Raw genomic sequence first — 18087 nt, forward strand, 5'->3', positions numbered from 1 at the left:
ACAAAGTGTGCAGTTTCCACTGACCTGAAAGCAAAAGCACACTGGTAGAAACCTGCCAGGTAACACAGTGAAAGCCCTCACGCCCCTGCCTCCTCTGTGCTGACTCGCTCATTTTCTGCTGCTTGTGTTTCCTTTTTCTTTGAAGCTAATAATTTTGGTGACTTTCATTTGGAACTTGAGAAATCATTGTCCTCAAAACATAAAACTAAATTGTTGAGCTATAAAACATCTGACAATACAAATGTGTTCAAGTCTCTCAGTTTCCTCTGAAAACATAAGGAAAGTAGCCAACAATCCTCCCCCCCCCAAAAAAAAAAAAAAAAAAAAAAAAGATTGGCCAAAGGAAGGAAAAACCATGCAGGGCAGACTAAGAAATTCTATGCAGAAGAAGAGTTTAAAAAGGTCAAACTCTCTGAGTGTGGTGGTGTACACCTTTAATCTCTATGCTCTGGCAGCAGAGGCAAGCAGATACTCATGAGTTCAAGGCCAGCCTTGTCTATATAGTGAGTTCCAGGACAGCTGGAGATAAAAAACCCCTGTTTCACAAAATTTTTTTTTAAATGGACAAAGAAAACAAAGTATAATGTCAGGGAGATTTAGGAGGCTCATGGATCTGCAAAACAGTCATTGCAGGGTGTAGTATATTTTATCAAGGAAAGGAACAGGAAAAGAAAGAGGTAAATAAATAAGCAAATAGTTTGTTCAGTGAGAATAACTTCATGGTTCTTATGACAGGTCTTCAGAGCCAAACTGGAATATAGAGAAAACTAGACCTTTCACTGAAGAAGGGATTGTCCCAGATTACATTATCACTTACAGTGAAACAGCCACCTGGGTAAACTCCTGTGTGGGCTGTGTCTCACCTAGGCTGTGTTGCACATATTAATCAAACGGCACAGCCCCTCATCCACTTTTCTGTCACCTGCCCTACTTTGTGCCAATTTCCTCTCTCTTCCTCAGCACCTCTTCTTCACTGTTCTTTAAGACACGGGATGGGGATTTGTCAAAGTCAATGAGCACTTTATTACAGTGAGAACGTTCTGTAATGAACAATTCAACAGTTTAATGAGATTCTGTAGATCTGTCTCCAGCCTGTCCGTCAAGTTTCACTTCTATAAAGCACCCTGACACTAATCCTCTGGCAGACCCAATCTTTACCCTGGGCTGAATATTAGATTCTTCCATGGTATATTGCATTACTAGTATAACCTCAGAAAAAATGATGAACTTAACTATACTTGAGGCAATATAGTTGGTCTGATTTCATTTTTCTCTACTGAGTATGAAGGGATTACTTATTTACTAAGATAAAGCAAAAACAATTTCTTATTGCCTGCTGAATGCCTAAATTGATAATATTTATGGGAGTCTTTTAATTCCTTTTTGGGGGGATCAGATCTAACAAACTATCTTATTGCCTGCAGAAACCAGTTTCTAAAATTCTACTTTATAAAACTAGTAGCCTTTGAGAGGCAATAGTGATAGTTTCTAAGCAGAATGGAATTTTGCTGATATTCTGATGTCTGTACCTTACTGTGTCTATCTTGGGCAGTGTTTTCAACCATGCAACAATAGCAGGCAGATGCCACAAGGATGGATGGCCTCAAATCTCAGTCTTGTTTGGAAAACTATAGAATCCATTCTGTTTCTTTTTCCCTTTGTAAAGTAAAGGAATTTGGCTACTTCATCCTCTGAACTGGCCATAGTAAATCCTGAGCTGAGGATTCCTGGAGTCCCTGCCAGAACCACATCCTCGCCAGCACTTACAACCACTGCCTGAGTAAAACTTCCCAGAAATGCCCAGGAAGCAGTAGATTCCTGTAACTTCATTTTAAATCGAGACTGTGGATTAGTGGAGAGAGAACGGTAGGTACTAACACCCTTAGATTTGAAGGGTGGAGCTGCTCTGTAAACCGGAGCCGGGTTCTGATACCTTCATTCTATTAGTAGGTGGAGACGGCACTCATATGGCCTGTGGTAAGTCAGTAAGGTTTCAAATGCCTGTGATCAGGCTGGCCCTATCTCTTATTATTTCAACAAAAAGAAGGACGGGTGTTGACCAAAGTTCAAAGAAGGAAGGAAGGCGTCACAAAAGTTATACATCAGGAGAATCAGGTGACACATTTTGAACAGAGGTAAAGGCTCCCAGAATATGTCTGATAAGATAGGAACTTACTCTTCCATCTGTCAGTAGAACAGTGGACTCCCCCAGTACATGCACAGAGCCACTGTTCATAGCCTCCTGCAGGAGTGGCATCGTAAATATCAAGATGTATAACAGTGCTGTAGAATGAGAAAGACGGTGATGGGAGACAGGGAAAACAGGCTCTGTCTCCTGTAGACTCAGGAGCAGAATCCAAGGACAGTCACCAGGGGTGTGCAGAAGAGGATTTAAACTGACTAATCAACTTTCAACCAAAAAAAAAACATCCTTCTGTCCCTAGACAAAGCAGTGACAGGATGTGAAAAGATTCCACAGTCCGGGAAGGAAGGGCTGTGAAATCTCTAGCAAATACATCATGAAGGGGGGGAGGGGAGAGACATTCCCCTCTATGCTTAGGAAGAGCTTCCTTTCATTTGAGGTCTAAGCTTATATGCACATAACAACAGCTAACAGATCTGAAAGACAGAAAGGGGGGTATGTGGGAGCGTTTAGATGGAGGAGAGGGAAGGAAGAAAGATGTAATTACATTATAATCTCAAAAAATTGAAAAAAAAACTAAAGAAGAAGTTTAGATTCCCTAGACATACACACTATGTTCTCAATAGCATTTTTGGAATGTACTCCAAGCCAAGTATTCTAAAAATCTCAGAGATTCCAGAGTACAACCATGTTTGAACACTTGTGTTTGCCAATGACCACTTGTATTAATTTACCTGTGCACTTTCATTTCATTGACTTGTAGACAAGTCTTTCTTCACCCAAACTTAATCATTAAAATTAGCCAACTTCAAAACTCATGAACTAATAAGTTACCTACAAATTAGCTAAAAACTCATATTAAAAAATTATTTGGAGTACAAAAAGCTATTTCTAAGTTGTTTTCACTACAATAATTTTTAAAGGAACTATTTCTGAATGGTTTCCCCAAAGAATGCTGAATTCCTTTTGTTTTCAATGGCTTAAATATGTATAAAATTGCTTTACCATCCAGTCTTCTCAAATTGAGCTTAAGAAATGTTTTTGTCCTCAGGAGAAAACCCTTTGCCATTTCTGATTTGCCCGGCTTTGAGGAAGCACCATTGCTGGCCTCATTCCAGGCTGGGCAGCCGACAGCTTGGGTATCCACCGGCAACTTGCTTCCCAACGCAGCAGGACTCCAGCACAGCTGAGAGCAAGCCTCACATAACGGTGGCTGCTCCTGAATCCTTCCCTTCCTACTCCCGGTCCTGAGGCCAGGCAGCCATGCTCACCTGCCAAATCTGCTCTTCACTCAGCGAGGTCAGGCGGTCACTCTTCAGCACCTCCTGAAGCAAGCAGTAGGGCAATGTGAGAACGTCCTCTGGGCGGCTCTTCAGGAGCTCAGAGAGGTGCTTCACCAGGAAGTCTATCACTGCCTTCTCCAACAAGGTGAGGTGAAAGAGGTCAGCAAGTCTGTACAGATCCAAGTAATTAAAGCTATTTAGTTCCTGGGTGCCAAAAACATAAAAAAAAAAAAATCTCTTAGAAATCCACAAAGAACAAAAAGAAATTAGGTCCACTTTACTACCATTTTCACAACAGGTTATAGGAATGGGGTCACTAATATTAAGACCATCCTGTGCCCCACCAGTTATAAAGCTCCAAGTTTTTCTTGTTTTCCCCTGTCTAAACTCATATTCTTTAAAAACTATTTTATTTTTATTTAATGTGCCTTGGTGTTTTGACTGTATGAATGTCAATTTGAGGGATCCCTTGGGACTAGAGTTACAAACAGTTGTGAGCTGTCATGTGGGTGCTGGGAATTGAACCCACGTCCTCTGGAAGAGATGACAGTGCTTTTAAAAACAGAGCCATCTCTTCATTCCTGAAACCCATATTCTTAAAAACATCTTTAAGATTTAGGGTTTTCTGAAAGGGCTTCCTGGTTTTGCTGGCTGAAATGCCACCGTGTAACCCTTGGAAACACTTGGAAGTCCTTACCAGTGATGACTGTGAGGTTTATCCTTGGTTGTCAACTTGATTGCATCTGCCATTAACTACATAGCTAAACTCCTGGACACAGCTGTAAGGGACTTTGAGTGAACTCAGTCATCTGAGGTCAGCGGCCCCACCCACCTTCAACCTGAGCGACACTTCTCATGTCAGCCTTTATGACGACAAGAAAGAAAAGCTTTTCCTCTTTGCCTGCTTGTCCTTGCTCTCCTTTCACTGGCATAAGAGCCTACTTCTTTGGGATTCTGTGATTTACTGAAGACCATCAGTATAGTCTTCTATACTGGTAGATATCCAGCCCCATGGAATGAATAACTTTTGGAATTGTGAACTTCCCATTGATAAACAGCCATTGCTGGACTAGCTCAACTACATCCTGTAAGTCATTCTAACAAATCCACGCACACACACACACACACACACACACACACACACGTTCATGTGTTCTGTGTTGTTGTTTGTGTTTATTTTAAACCAGAGTCCACTTAGTGCTGCCTATTTCTGCTTGGGTGTAGGACAACCTCGAGGAGCATGGGTGGCCTCTTAGAGGCCACATTCATAAAGAAAACCAATTCTCCCTCCCCTCGTAGTCAACAATTTTCAGTTGTGCCTCAGTTAAGGGTGGGGCTTCGGGAGTCCCTTTCCTTTACACGCTGGGATTTTGGTGGGCTTGATCTTGCCAGGTCTTGTGCATGTAGTCACAGCTGCTGAGTTCACGTACACAGTAGCCCTGTCATGTCTGGCAAATATGGTGTCACTGCAGACATCCACAACTCTCCTCCCGCTCTTCCACGCTGATCAAATAGCTTTAGAGGATGGTGTGAAAGATGTCACATTTAGGGCTTAACACCCCACAGTCTTACTGTTTTCATGGCTGACCAGTTGTGGCTCTCTGTATTAATCACAAAGAATGCAAAAAGAAGTGAGAAATATACTAATCTGGCGGGACAGGAAAGGGAAGTATGCCAAGGAGTCTGAAGGATTTAATGTTAATTTTTAAAATGCCATTTATCAAAACAGATGACCACTGAACTACACTATGAGACAAATAGACAAGGATCCACCAAGGCCTTTCACTCAAAATAGAAATACTTTGGCATCCCACAGCATTACTCTGCTACTCTTTCCAAAGCCTGCTTTTCAACTCCTGCAGGGCTAGCAGGATTCTGATCAGTGGCCATCATCACGGCACAAAGAGGAGGGTGGGCAGAAACAGAAACAACTAGAGTGCAAAGGAGATGGGATGGGCATGGAGCAAGGGAAGAAGGCATGAATTAAATATGGAATGGTAATTAAATATACTTCACTAAGGTCTTTCTATCTTTTACACCCATCCTGGGTCTCTTCTGATTATAAGCCCATGACTTGAAAGCAGTCTACTTCAAAAGTACAGATAATTTACAAAATTATTTTAATGAGGGATGTTAAATGACTGTTCGTTTTCTCTTTTTATTTATTTTTATACAATATAATTTGATGTTTTTCTTTTACTCCTCTTGGATAATTCCCATCTCCCTACTCACCCAATTCATGTTCCTCTCTCTCTCTCCCCACCCTCTCTAAAAACACCAAAACAATGTTCTTTTTGCTATTCATTTTTATTGTCTTGCATTACAGCGAATCTGTAGTTTGTACATACGTATATGAATGTTTGCCTGTGTAGGCATGTGTGTGTTTGTGGTATAGGTGTGTGTGTGTGCATATGAGGGCTCCAGGTTAATGCTGGGAATCATCCTGCATCCAACTTCCACCTTATCTGCTGAAGTGGTCTCTCTCAATTAAACCCTTAACTCACCAATATAGCTAGTCTCCCCAGTCAGCTTGCTCTGTGGAATCCTGTCTCTGCTTTCTGAGGCTGGAAATACAGGCCACATCCATCTGACATTTATGTGGGTCTGAGAAATCTAAACTCCAGTACTCAAGCTTCTCGGGAAAATGCTTCAACCACCAAGTCATCTCCCCAGTCCCTTCAAGAATTTTTCTGTGTATATGTATGTGTGTGTGTGTGTGTGTGTGTGTGTGTGTGTGTGTTATATGTACCCACTCATGTGGGTGTACTCAAGTAGGTGTGCAGATACACATGCATGCATGCATGAATATGCATGCTTGTGGAGGCTAGATTTCATGTCATGTATTCTTTTTGATCTCTCCCTCTCTCTCTCTCTCCCCCTTATTTTCTAAGACAGGGTTCTCACTTGACCTGGAACTCATCACTGTGGAAAGACAGGCTAGCCATTGAGTTCCGGGGCTCCACCTGGAACACTGGGGTTACGGATGTGGGCTGCCATCCCCAGTTTTTATCTGGGTACTGGGGATATAAACTCAGGTCCTCAGTTCTGCGTAGCAAGCATTTTACCAACTGAGCCACCTTCTCAGCCCCACTGTATTTCCTTTAAAGGTAATACTTAAATCTTCTTCAGCACTACATTAATAAAGACCCAAGAAGTCTATGTGGACATGTGCCATGAATAATAAACAGCAGAGGGCAAGGCTACTGGTCCTGGCTGTGTGTGAGAGAAACAAGGGTTTTGAGAGAAAGATTTTCTGATCTCTACCTTTTCATTGCTTCTTAAAAGCATAATGTCCCCAAATTTCCAGTGCTTTCTGGCTATGTCAGAAACTTCAGTTCACCTTTCCAGACATAACCTGGCTCTCTGTAGTCCAACTGTGTGCAGTGGGAAATGGAGGGAAATGGAGGCTCCACCTCTATAAGACCATGATGCAGCAGCACACATCCCTCCCATTAGGGCAGACAGGATCTAAGAGCTTTCAGAAAATTCGTGCATCAGTTCATCGTGCAAAGATAATCACTATCAGTGTGTGTGTAAATACACACACACATATACATACACATATTCACTCACATAGATTCTAACTTTATAGAAAAGAAGCTGCTTATGTGCCAAAAGAAAGGAAGAAAGAGAGAGAGAAAGAGAGGGAGAAAGAAAGAGAATACCTGTGCTCAAGGCAGAATATTCCAGGCACAGAGGTAACTCAGGATGGTAGAGATGGACAGGTCCCCATAGTCATGCAGATATGGTTCTCCTGATAGGGTTCTTAGGCCATCACCAGACTTCCAACTAACCACCCAGGGCTGTTGTGGAGACACTTTTTGAAAAGTACTTCCCACAACTTGGCTCATGCAAAGTATAGAGCAGATTGGGGCCTGTTTAGAGCAAAACCAGGAAAGTAAAAGCCACTGTGGTTTGGTATCCGGAAATCAAAGTTCCTCACTGAGGAGAGTGGAGGAAGTTCTACATGTGTGACATCCTGAGTGATTGAGTGTTGACATGAGCCAGCCATGACAAGGACCTTAGCTTTAGACCCACAAGAAAATCTCAACCCCAGTTCAGAAGGATAGCAAAGCCTTCCTCTGGGCCATGTGCTGTTGATGAGGTGTGCAGAAAATGTCCACCACTTTTCTCCCACTGGTTGTTTACAGCCTGAAGATGCCTCCCTATAGTGACTGCTACTACTGAGATTAGCTAAGCCTGTTTCCTTGATCCCACTCTGTGCCCTGGCTCCTTGTTAACAATCTGTCAACTTTATAATCATGCCTCCATGTCCAGCTGTATGCAATAACCCCACCTCTCTGTTCAGCTGTGTGTTGTGTCTTCTCCCTCAGATAACTTGGTCTACCATATCCCAGATTTTCTGTGTCTTCATGTCTCTGTGTTAGTGATTTCTTCATTCCATCACCATACAGGTCTGTCCCTAGAGCCATGCTGGAGGCAGCACATCACTGATGTAAGGTCAAATTGAAGAATGTAGCCTCTCTAGATATCCATTAGTTGGAATAAAGTGTACCAATAAATTAGTGAAGAAAGAAGATGAACAAATTAAAAAAAAAAAAAACAAAAAAACAGAATTGAGTGGTAAATTTATAATTTAATGGTTCTCCAACCTACATTATTATCAAAGCCATTTCCCTTAGTTCAGAATCCATTCTCACCAGCTTGACGGGGCATCTCTGGGTATCCATCCCACAGCCTATTGTACTAACATGTCCAAAATGGACCTGGTCCCTGTGAGCTTGCTCCTTCTGTATATTCTTTTCCTAAAACCATTTCAAGATTATTTATTTTGTGTATGGAAGTCTGTGCACTGTGTGCGTCCCGTGCCTCCAGAAGACAGAAGAGGCTGCGAGATGCCCCGAAGCTGGAGCCATAACTGAACCCAGGTCCTTGGCAAGAGCAGTAAGTGTCCAAGCTGCCAAGGCAGTAGAGCTTTTCTGTATCTTCTCTTGGAGAATGTTCACATCTAGATTTCAGTGTCACGAGCCCCACACTGAACGATATTCTCCTCTTATAGCCAGTCAATTGCCTAGTCCTATCTGTTCTTCCTTATTAGCATTTCTTTTATGTTCCTTATCATCTCTTGCTTGGATTTCTGTAACTGCCAAAAACTACGATTCCTGTCTCTGGCATTAAATTCTCAATTCTCTCTTTATGTAACACTCTGACCATAACATAAACTGTTTAAAACTCTGTAATATTTTTTTTAATAAAAGAAGGGGGACACAAAATTAGGAAGAAGATGTATTTGGGGTTGCCTGGAGAGAGTGGATGGGTAGAGGTGGGGGGGGAGGTGTAGGCTTAAGATACATTGTATTCATGCATTAAATTGTCAAAGAATAAATAAACAACATTCAAAAAACAGTAAAATGCTTACACATATATTTAATAAGAAATGATAAAGACAATATAAGTACAACTGTAACACAAAAACAAGTGCAAATGCACATCTTTTAGGCTTAGGTGAGAATTTTACATTTGCAATGTCTATTCTGCTTTATTTACCAACTTAGTGAACACCAAATTAAAAACACCAACAAAGATGGAAGGGACTTGACTTAGCTGCCACAATGCCTCAATTCCAGCAGAAAGTGGCCAGAACCAAAGCTTGGGTCTATAAATCTCTCGGGCCCCATCACTCACTAACAACTGTTCCATAAAGCTGTTTCTTTTTATTTAAGCAAAACTTTTAAAAATGAAAATTTAAAAGCTCAGTAACAGATTCACATTTGTTACAAGGAAAAATTAAAACTCAGGACACTGCACTGTCTTTCATGACCTGGATCCTGCTGAATTTCTTATCCTGCAAAGCAGCAACACTAACCAGATTGGCTTGGCTACAGCTGTAACAACCTCTTACACATTCACAACAAAATGGAGAAACACAACTGACACTGTAATACACTGTAACCAAAGAAGGCAAGCATCAGTCTTAGTAAAGTGCAGTCTTTCCAAGATCTGTCTGTCTGTCTATCTATCTATCTATCTATCTATCTATCTATCATCTATCTATCTATCTGTCTGTCTATTCAATCATCTATCATCTATCTATTATCTAGTTAATTATCTATTATATCTATCACCTATATATCATCTATATATTATCTAGCTAATCATCTATTATCATCAATCACCTATCTATCTATCGATCTATCTATCTATCATCTATCAATCTATCATCTACTTATCATCTATCTACCCACTTACAAATAAAGGAAAATATATAACTGAGGTAACATTACAAAAGATATAACATGATGCTGAGGCCTATAGCTGGGAATTGACCAGGAATGAAAAGGTACTGAGGATGTACAGAGGAAGAGGGTCCAAGCAGTCCTTATGAGACTTAACAAGCTATGGCAAATGGCAATAATTGAGAACTCCCCCTTTCAGTGGACTAGGGGAAAAGGGAGGGAGGGGACTTCAATCAGGATATATAATGAGTAAATTGTGAAGAAAAAAAATGAAAATAAAAAAAACAAATAAGCCTCCTAACTTGTTGGCTTCATCGTAACTAATTAAGTCATAAAACTTATATTTTAGAATAAGATGGAGCTGAAACAACAAGGTTCCAGACTTAGGAGCCAGGCGCTAATCTCTTATGAATGAGGAATACAGTTATGTTTTTTGTTTGTGTTTGGCCTGAGCATCATTAGCACATGCCCCTCTCTATCTCTGTGTGATGGCGCCCTATCACATTGTTCTACTTTGTCTGCTCTTACCAATCATCGTCTAAATACTTTTATATATATGTATCTACTCTCTTCAGCCCCCAACAGATTAGTCCTTTGGGAAGATGACTTGCCAACATTGTCTACTATTCTACTCCAATGCCAAGTATATGCTGAATGAATGAATGAATGAATGAATGAATGAATACACACAAGAAAAAAAACCTCACTTTACTTTTTTTTATTATCCCTGGTTCAGGCCAAACCAATCACATCCTCTTTGGGGCTTCTGCACTCCCCCTGCAGATTTATAGCAGATATTTAAAGTGCCTGTTACAAATCCAAATCCCTTGGCGGCAAGAGTTACAGGTCATTCTTCATGAGTCCAGACAGCCTTCATGGAGCAGGTAGTCAACATGTGTGTTTAACGAAGAAAAGCCCCAAAAATGTTTATGTTCACAACAATTAAGTGAAAAATATCCTATATCTTTCCAACCTGTCCAGCTAATTCTAAATTTCATCCAAAGCAGGCCACTTTGCATATGTCATTAGATTCCCTAATCTTACTTTCTGTACATTTTTCTTCTGCTCTTTCTCTCTTTCTCTCTCTCTATTTGGGACAGGTTTTCACTATGTAGCCCACGCAGCCATGAGTTCACCACAATCTTCCGACCTCTGCCTCCAGGTGCCCTGGGAACCAGCTGTCAGCTGCTGCGCTCAGCCTCATTCTAGCCTTCTCACACGGACAAAGATGAAGCAGTGGTCACTCCCCTTTCCAAGTAGAGAACCTGGCAATAATAGTCAAGTCGACAGCACTGAAATTTACAGTATAACTACAAGTACACACAATGGACAAGCAGAACACAAGCATTCTTCTCCAAGAAAAAAAATGAGTGCCAAACTCATTCAATCAAGAATGATTTCTCCATTAAGAGACTAAGTGGACCAAAATATTTGACACTCTTCAAGTGATATTCACCTTAATCATGAGACTGTTTCCATTCTCTTAGATTCTGTGGCTTTAAAAACGCACAGTGGTAGAGACAGGAGGTTTGAATGGAAATCACAGCTCAGCAACAAGAAAATCTCTTGAGTAAAAGAAAACCTTTCTTTTCCTTCTAAAAAAGGTTTGATTTCTGTCACACTATTTCCCATTTGAAATTTAGTTTTATTCAAAATTATGGTGCATACATTGTTGTTCTTCAGGGAATGTTTAAAAATAATATTTATTTTTCCTTGGTTCAGGGCTATTTGCCTTCTCTTTCCCCTTCTATTTGTTTCTTATTCTATGAATGACAAGTTAAATTGCAGAACAGCCACAAAATATGTTCCCAACCCTGCACTAGCTATAGAATAAATACTACTTTTCCAATTTCAATAATTCTTAAAGCTTACAGATTTCCCACATTTGGTCTTTTGTATGGCTCATTCCTGTCAGATCCTTAAATGGGTTATTCTCTAGATTAACCTGGGGAAGTCATAAAGGGGAAAAATACCCAAAAAGCTAACTACTATAGCTTTGGGTAATAGTCAACATAACCACCCCTTCAAGGCAAAATGGCCATGTGGTTATGACATGGGCGGGAGGAAGCAAGTGAACCTGGGATGTTTGGTTGACCCTGCTGCCTTTCTGCCATCTTCCCAAAGTGGGAAGACAAGAGCACAACCATCTTGGCCTCTGTGGTACGCTATCATGGGCTTTATGTAATGGTGTACCTGGCCAAAAATTCCAACGCATTTCAGTTAAGTGAGTAATGGCATTTACATAACAACTTTGCTCCATAATTCAGAGTAGCTAAGAGCCTATCCCTCAGATAATGTCATCCAGACTCATTTGCATCTGATCTTACTGGGTGGCAAAAATATGAAATCTTACATCGAGAGTCTGATATGCACTGCTCATGGCAGTGTCTTAGCTCCTGTCTGCCACTGTGAAAGGCTGTACCCTCTGGAGTACTGCAGTACAAGCTGGCAGTCATGACCCACGTTTCCAAAGTACAGTCTGCTGAGTTTCAGCTACTCTGATTGCTCCCTGGCCTGTCAGCTGCTCCTGACCCACCCAGCACTGCAGTTTAATCACACTCCTTACGCTGGAATGATACAAAACACGGAAAGTATTCGTTACCTTGTGACCACATCTACTGTGTTCAGTGCGAATGCCTGTCCCAAAACATGATGCCTCAAATCCAGAGGTCCTACTTGACTGACAAGATTAAAAAAAAACCGGTAGAGAGGCTTCCACCTAATAGCTGGACACCTGTATGACACAGCACCTGGATAAGAGCTATTTCTCTTGTTCCCTCATTTAGTTCTAAGAATGTCGCTGACTTGTAAAAGAAAAGTAAGCACCAACAAACAACACATACTATCAGTGTGAAAAACTATGACTTGGATTGAGGATATTACTAAATATTTCTCAAGGTTAAAGTAAACAGAAGCATTAGCTTTGATTAATAGAAACTTCACCTCTAAGCTTAACAAGTCGAATATTATTTCAGATGATTTTTTTTCTGTGCTAAAATAAAGGTTATCCTTGGTATGAAATCAAGAAACTATTCCAAATAACACAATATTCTGTATAAAACCAGCATGGCTTCGTTGGTAGTTATGTTAATTCAAAGCTAAATTAAAGTATGTCAGCTGCTTATTGAGACCAAGTGCCAAATACGATACAGTAAGTATCTGAGACACTTTGTTACTGACTGAAATCTAACGCTTATGATTGGGCTACCTCTCTATGAATCTATTCTACGTTGAAAATATGGTAGTTGAAAATGCAGTTTATATTTAACTGCCAAAGCTCTCAGCTCTGTACCCGTGTTCTGCAGACCATGGGCTGCTTACATTGGAGACTGGAAGGCTAACGGGAAGCTGTGGCTCAGTACCACTAGACAGCATCAGTAGGCCTGATCACAAGGCAAGTGGCTAGCCTCAGGAGAAGGTCCTCGTGCAAAGCAAGCCTAATCCTGCAGGTGTGTTATTGCCACACCAGTGTAAAACTGAAAATCAAATCATCACAAGTCAGAAATCATTTGTAGCAGAAAGCAACTCTTGTATCTTAGGACTTGCAAACCCTACAATACCCTAATCGTCACTGTTCTTCTCATTGGTTGTAACTGAAAAATATTTGTTGTATTAATAATGAAAAAAAAATAGCAAGTTGTGAGGCATATCCGTGACTGTCATGGAAGAACTAACAGGCTGTTATAGATGTGACTTAATAATTGAGAAAGATGTTGTCGAAGACTTGAGCTACACTTCAAAAATTATCTTGTGATGCTGTTGAGGTAATAGTTTTCACATAATAAGTAAACACAGTAGAATGTCCACTTGTAAGCAAAGGCTGGCTGCTGCAGTGCATCTTGGGTCTTCTGATCTGGCCCTTGCCAAATTATTTACTCTCTTCCCCAAAGGTTGAAAGAGAATCTGATCTTTCTTGGTTGTAGTGATGGATAGAAAAAGCCAAGGTCCATAGTGTTTGCCAGAATTACAACATATGGTTTCAAGCAGGAATGAATTTTCTCATAATTTCCCTTCACGCCAAATGATTGTTTGCAAAGCATTTCAAGACTGAAACAGAAACTAAACAGCTTGTATAGGGGTCTTCAGCATAAGCACTCTTCTAGCAGGGACAACATGGACCTGATTCCTGCTGTGGGAAGGCAGTTTGCTCCTTTTCCTGCTCTTTCAAACCCTGGCTGCCCAGGTCATTGGCTCTTCCCCTCAGCTGAGCACAAAGGTGCACATTGTCTTTATTTCTTTATATCTTCATCTATCTCTTCACAAAGTACCTACTGGGTAAGTTTTAATTTATGGAAGGCAAGGAAAACAACATGCCTGTAAAAGTTTAGCTTTTACTGATCTTATTCCTTGGTTTGCAATAAAACAGACTCTCCTGTTTTAAAAATATTGAAATATTTAAAGACTTTAAAGGTAATATCTCAAACACTAACAAAATGTATTAAACATTTTAATACTTAAACAACTAGGTAACAGAGTACAGCCTGGACATTAGCTGAATGTGACACCCTAGACACAGAAGAAAACATTCATAGAAATGTTCCAAACTGCCTGCTATTGCAAGCTGGCACTGAAAGCTCGCAAACTGTCATCTTTTCTGGATGACTCAAGAATATTATAAATTCAACTGGTTATGGACACTTATTTGGGTTATAATTTTATATTCCCTGTCTTCTTCAGTGGGTCATAAAGGCACCCACGACATCTTTAGGTTAGAATTCCAGTAAAAGAATGTGATTTGAAGTGAAGCCTCCTAGCTGGCCCAGGCCGGTGGACAGCATCTCAAGGCAAATTTTCCTATCTAAAGACCAGGAAAAGAGATAACACATTCTGCAAATGTGATGAGGGTTCTGAAAACACATGCACAGTGCCATCTGCAGAGGGCTGTCTAAACATACAACAGCTATGTGACTGTTGTTTCCTTTAAAACTGCTGCCAAGGGTGCTTCAGCTCGACTTTGCCTGTTCTACCATGTGTTCTCACTGATGGGGAAAAAGGAAGGAAATGCTGAATGTCTAATTGTTTTTCTTCAAGTATTATCAGAAATCACAGCTGTGATAGAAACTCATTTTCCTTGTGTGTATACTTTACCAGTAGCAGCCTATAAAGCGCCACTGTTGAGCCTGTCTGCTTTTCTGAATTCTAACTAAAACTGGGAGGAGACTTCTCCATTTCTTGTCTGAATATCACCCAAACGCCTAATCGTGCTTGCCCTGACCCTCTAGGCTTCTTACCCTCTGTCTCCCAAGCAACTACAGACATCTCCTACATGACGCCTGCCTGCGTTTTTGGACTGAATTGCAAAAGCCTTTCCTTTCTCTCTCTCTGTCCCCTACATCCCTCCTTGTACAGCTTGGCTTTCCTCTTGTTTTTCATTCAGGTTTTAGTCAAATTGTCCTCAAGCTTAAAAAAAAAAAAAAAAAAACTAAGTTCAGAGATAAGCAAGAACAGACTGAGACACTACAGTGGACCACAATCCTGTGTCTGTTACTATAATAGACTTCACTTCTCCAGCATAAAAGGCACACTGAGAAATCCAAGGATGGGGGAGCTGCGTTTCTTTATGACCTTATTTGAAAGATAAAGTCCTTGGGGAAATACAATTTATTCAGATTATCAAGACCCTGCTGTGCAAATCTACAGTCTGGGAGCACACTATGGAGATCAAAAAATATTTACTTTATTCTGTTGGGTATAAAAGCTTTTAATGAATGCATAATTAAGACAAAAAAGTGTATACAGCTTTAGAAATTCCACGGCTGAGCCAAGCCATTAATATCCAAGGCACCATACCCAGTTGTGGTTCCACCTGTTTCCTATTTGGATTACAACCTAGTTATAAATCAAGATATTACGTGACTCCCCAACGCATGCAGCAAGAAAGGACTGTCTTAGGAGTCTAGGAAACAACACAAGGGGTGCTAGCAGAGATATGTGGCCAGGGCCTGGGACAGGTTAAAACAAACTAACAGATACAATCAGCCCAACTTTTAATCGTCTTGGAATGAATCATGCAGGGAAAAATTAGCATGTTTATAATCATGTATGTAAAGGGACGATGAGTTTTCTCAATACTACCCTGGAGTAGATAAGATAAAGTCAAATTGTTTAAAAAAAATAAGCATTTCATTGACCATGTAGATCAGATATATTTCTGATGTGATAAAATAATGTAAACCCAGGTAATTTCTGTGTATAAATATATATTTGTATATATTTATACACAAAAACAAATACACACAGATATACATTTATATACAAGCATGTAAGTATTTCTAAGTAGCCTTAAGTAACTATATATTAATTTCCCTAATAAGTAAGGACGCTGAGCATTTCTTTATGTGCTTCTCGGCCATTTGAGTTTGCTCTGTTGAGAACTCTCCATTTAGTTCTGTGACCCATTTTTTAATTGGCTTATTTTGTTTATTGGTGTTTGATTTTTTTGAATTCATTATATATTTTGGATATTTAGCCCTTTGTCAGAGGTAGGTTTAGTGAAGATATTTTCCTAGTCTGTAGGCTGTTGTTTTATTTTATTTACAGTGTCCTTTGCTTTGCAGAAGCTTTTCAGTTTCTTGAGGTCCCATTTATTGATTGTTGACCTTGGAGCCTGTGCTGTTGGTGTTCTGTCCAGGAAGTTGTCTCCTGTGCCAATGAAATCAAGGCTCTTCCTAGCTTTTTCTTCTAATAGAGTCAGTGTATCTGGTGTTATATTAAGGTCTTTGATCCACTTGGATTTCAATTTTGTGCAGGGAGATAAATATGGATCTATTTGCATTTTTCTACATGTAGACACCAAGTTATACCTGTACCATTTGTTGAAGACGCTATCTTTTTTCCATTGTATGGTTTTGGCTCCTTTGTCAAAAATCAAGTAACCATAAGTGTGTGGGTTTATTTCTGTGTCTTCTATTCAAGTCCATTGATCCACCAGTCTGTTTCTATAGATCCCCAACAAAGATGGAGCAGATGGGCAGCTTTGGCCTCATGTGGGTCCTCTAGGAAGGGAAGTGGGGACTGCATCAGACCGGGACTCACTTTCAGCTTCTCCTCACTCTCCTCTGGCAGGACTGCCTTGCCAGGCCACAGGGGAAGAGGACATGCTCAGCCCTGATGAGTTGGGCTGGATGGGAAAGGGAGCTCCCCTTTTCTAAGGAAAAGGGGCTGGAGAAATGGGAAAGAAGGAGAGTAGAACTGGGAGGGGAGGAAGGATGGGCCTACAACAAGGATATAAAGTGAAATATATAATATAATAAAAAATAAAAAATTAAAAACTATATAGTCATATGCTAAAAATATATATTTTATATGCTTTGATTAAATAAAAACAAAGTATTACTAGCAATTCAAAAAGCACAAGAAAAAAGCATGCTCTAATTCTGGCAGTTGTGGAAGACATTTAAATATATTTGTGTTATATAACAGAGGAATTCTGCAATTAGGTTACTGGTACATTTTCATAATCAATTGTATGCATAATATCTAAGGCTCATGAATAATTTTATATTGTTCTCTGGGTAAGTTTCTTAGTAAGCTAGAATTTTAGTAGGGAGGGGCACAAAAATATAGCCACGATCAGGAGCTAACAATGCTGGCTTCAGTCCCCAGGAGCTGCAAAATGTTTCTTTAAAATTCTCCATTGTCTACTCAGCATGTGGACACAGGGAAAGTGTCCCACCATGTCGGCTCTTGTTTCTCGAGCATCTACTGGTGCAGAATCTGTGTTGCAGGAGCCACTGTGTGCACCATCTTACCGAATCCTTCAACAACACAAAAATAGTAAATTGCTTAAAGAACGCTGTATCTACTCACAGACTATGAGTGAAGGGCAAAGAGTAAGTCACTTGACTTTTGGTCACGTGACTTTCAGGTATGCACCTAAGTCACAGGAAGATAAGCAAATCAACACAAGAGGAAAATAGATAGGTAAACACGAAACACTGTGACCAGCCTCCCGGAAACATTGTGACCAGCCTTCCTCACGAGGAAAGAGGGCACCTGACTGGTACTGCGTGCACTATCTGGTCAGCTCTGGCAAAGTTAGACACATGGAAGCCAAGTATTTAGCGTGTTAGGAACTCAAAAGATGACAACAGGAAGAACAGCTCACACAAAAGGGGGTTTGCACAAAGTTGTAAGGAAATGTACAAAATTTGCAAAGACTGCACAGAGCACTTGGACAGTCAAAACTAAAATAGGGTTAAAGAGGTAGTGAGTTTTGGAACAGACACAGACTTTGTGTGCCAAACTAAGAGGAATGCACATTATACTAAAGGCTACAGAGAATCAAATAGTAAATTACTTTAGCAAGTGTATAATATCATGAGTTATTTGAAAAAAAAGTTAATGGATTGAAAATTACTTTTTAAAAATCAATCAAATAAAACATTGGAGAAAGAACTGCAGTAACAGTGAAGTTCATTAATTCGTAAGAAGTTTCTTTAGTCTGGAGAGTAACTAGGGCCTG

At 40.2% G+C, this 18087-nt stretch overlaps 1 protein-coding gene across 4 annotated transcripts in view; it reads right to left on the bottom strand.

The window, feature by feature from the left end:
- Nucleotides 1-18087, bottom strand: part of Klhl32 (kelch like family member 32) — a 210721-nt gene that overhangs the window by 57195 nt on the left and 135439 nt on the right. For 2 of the 4 annotated variants that reach the window (XM_060386068.1, XM_060386072.1), the window contains exon 6: nt 3415-3630. The exons of 1 other annotated variant lie outside the window; for it this stretch is intronic. In XM_060386068.1, coding sequence (XP_060242051.1) covers nt 3415-3630 — 216 coding nt within the window. The remainder of the gene's footprint in view (nt 1-3414; nt 3631-18087) is intronic. One more of the 4 variants, XM_060386070.1, reaches the window with a different exon arrangement.

Source organism: Meriones unguiculatus, chromosome 6 (genome assembly GCF_030254825.1).
Source record: "Meriones unguiculatus strain TT.TT164.6M chromosome 6, Bangor_MerUng_6.1, whole genome shotgun sequence".
Taxonomy (NCBI): domain Eukaryota; kingdom Metazoa; phylum Chordata; class Mammalia; order Rodentia; family Muridae; genus Meriones; species Meriones unguiculatus.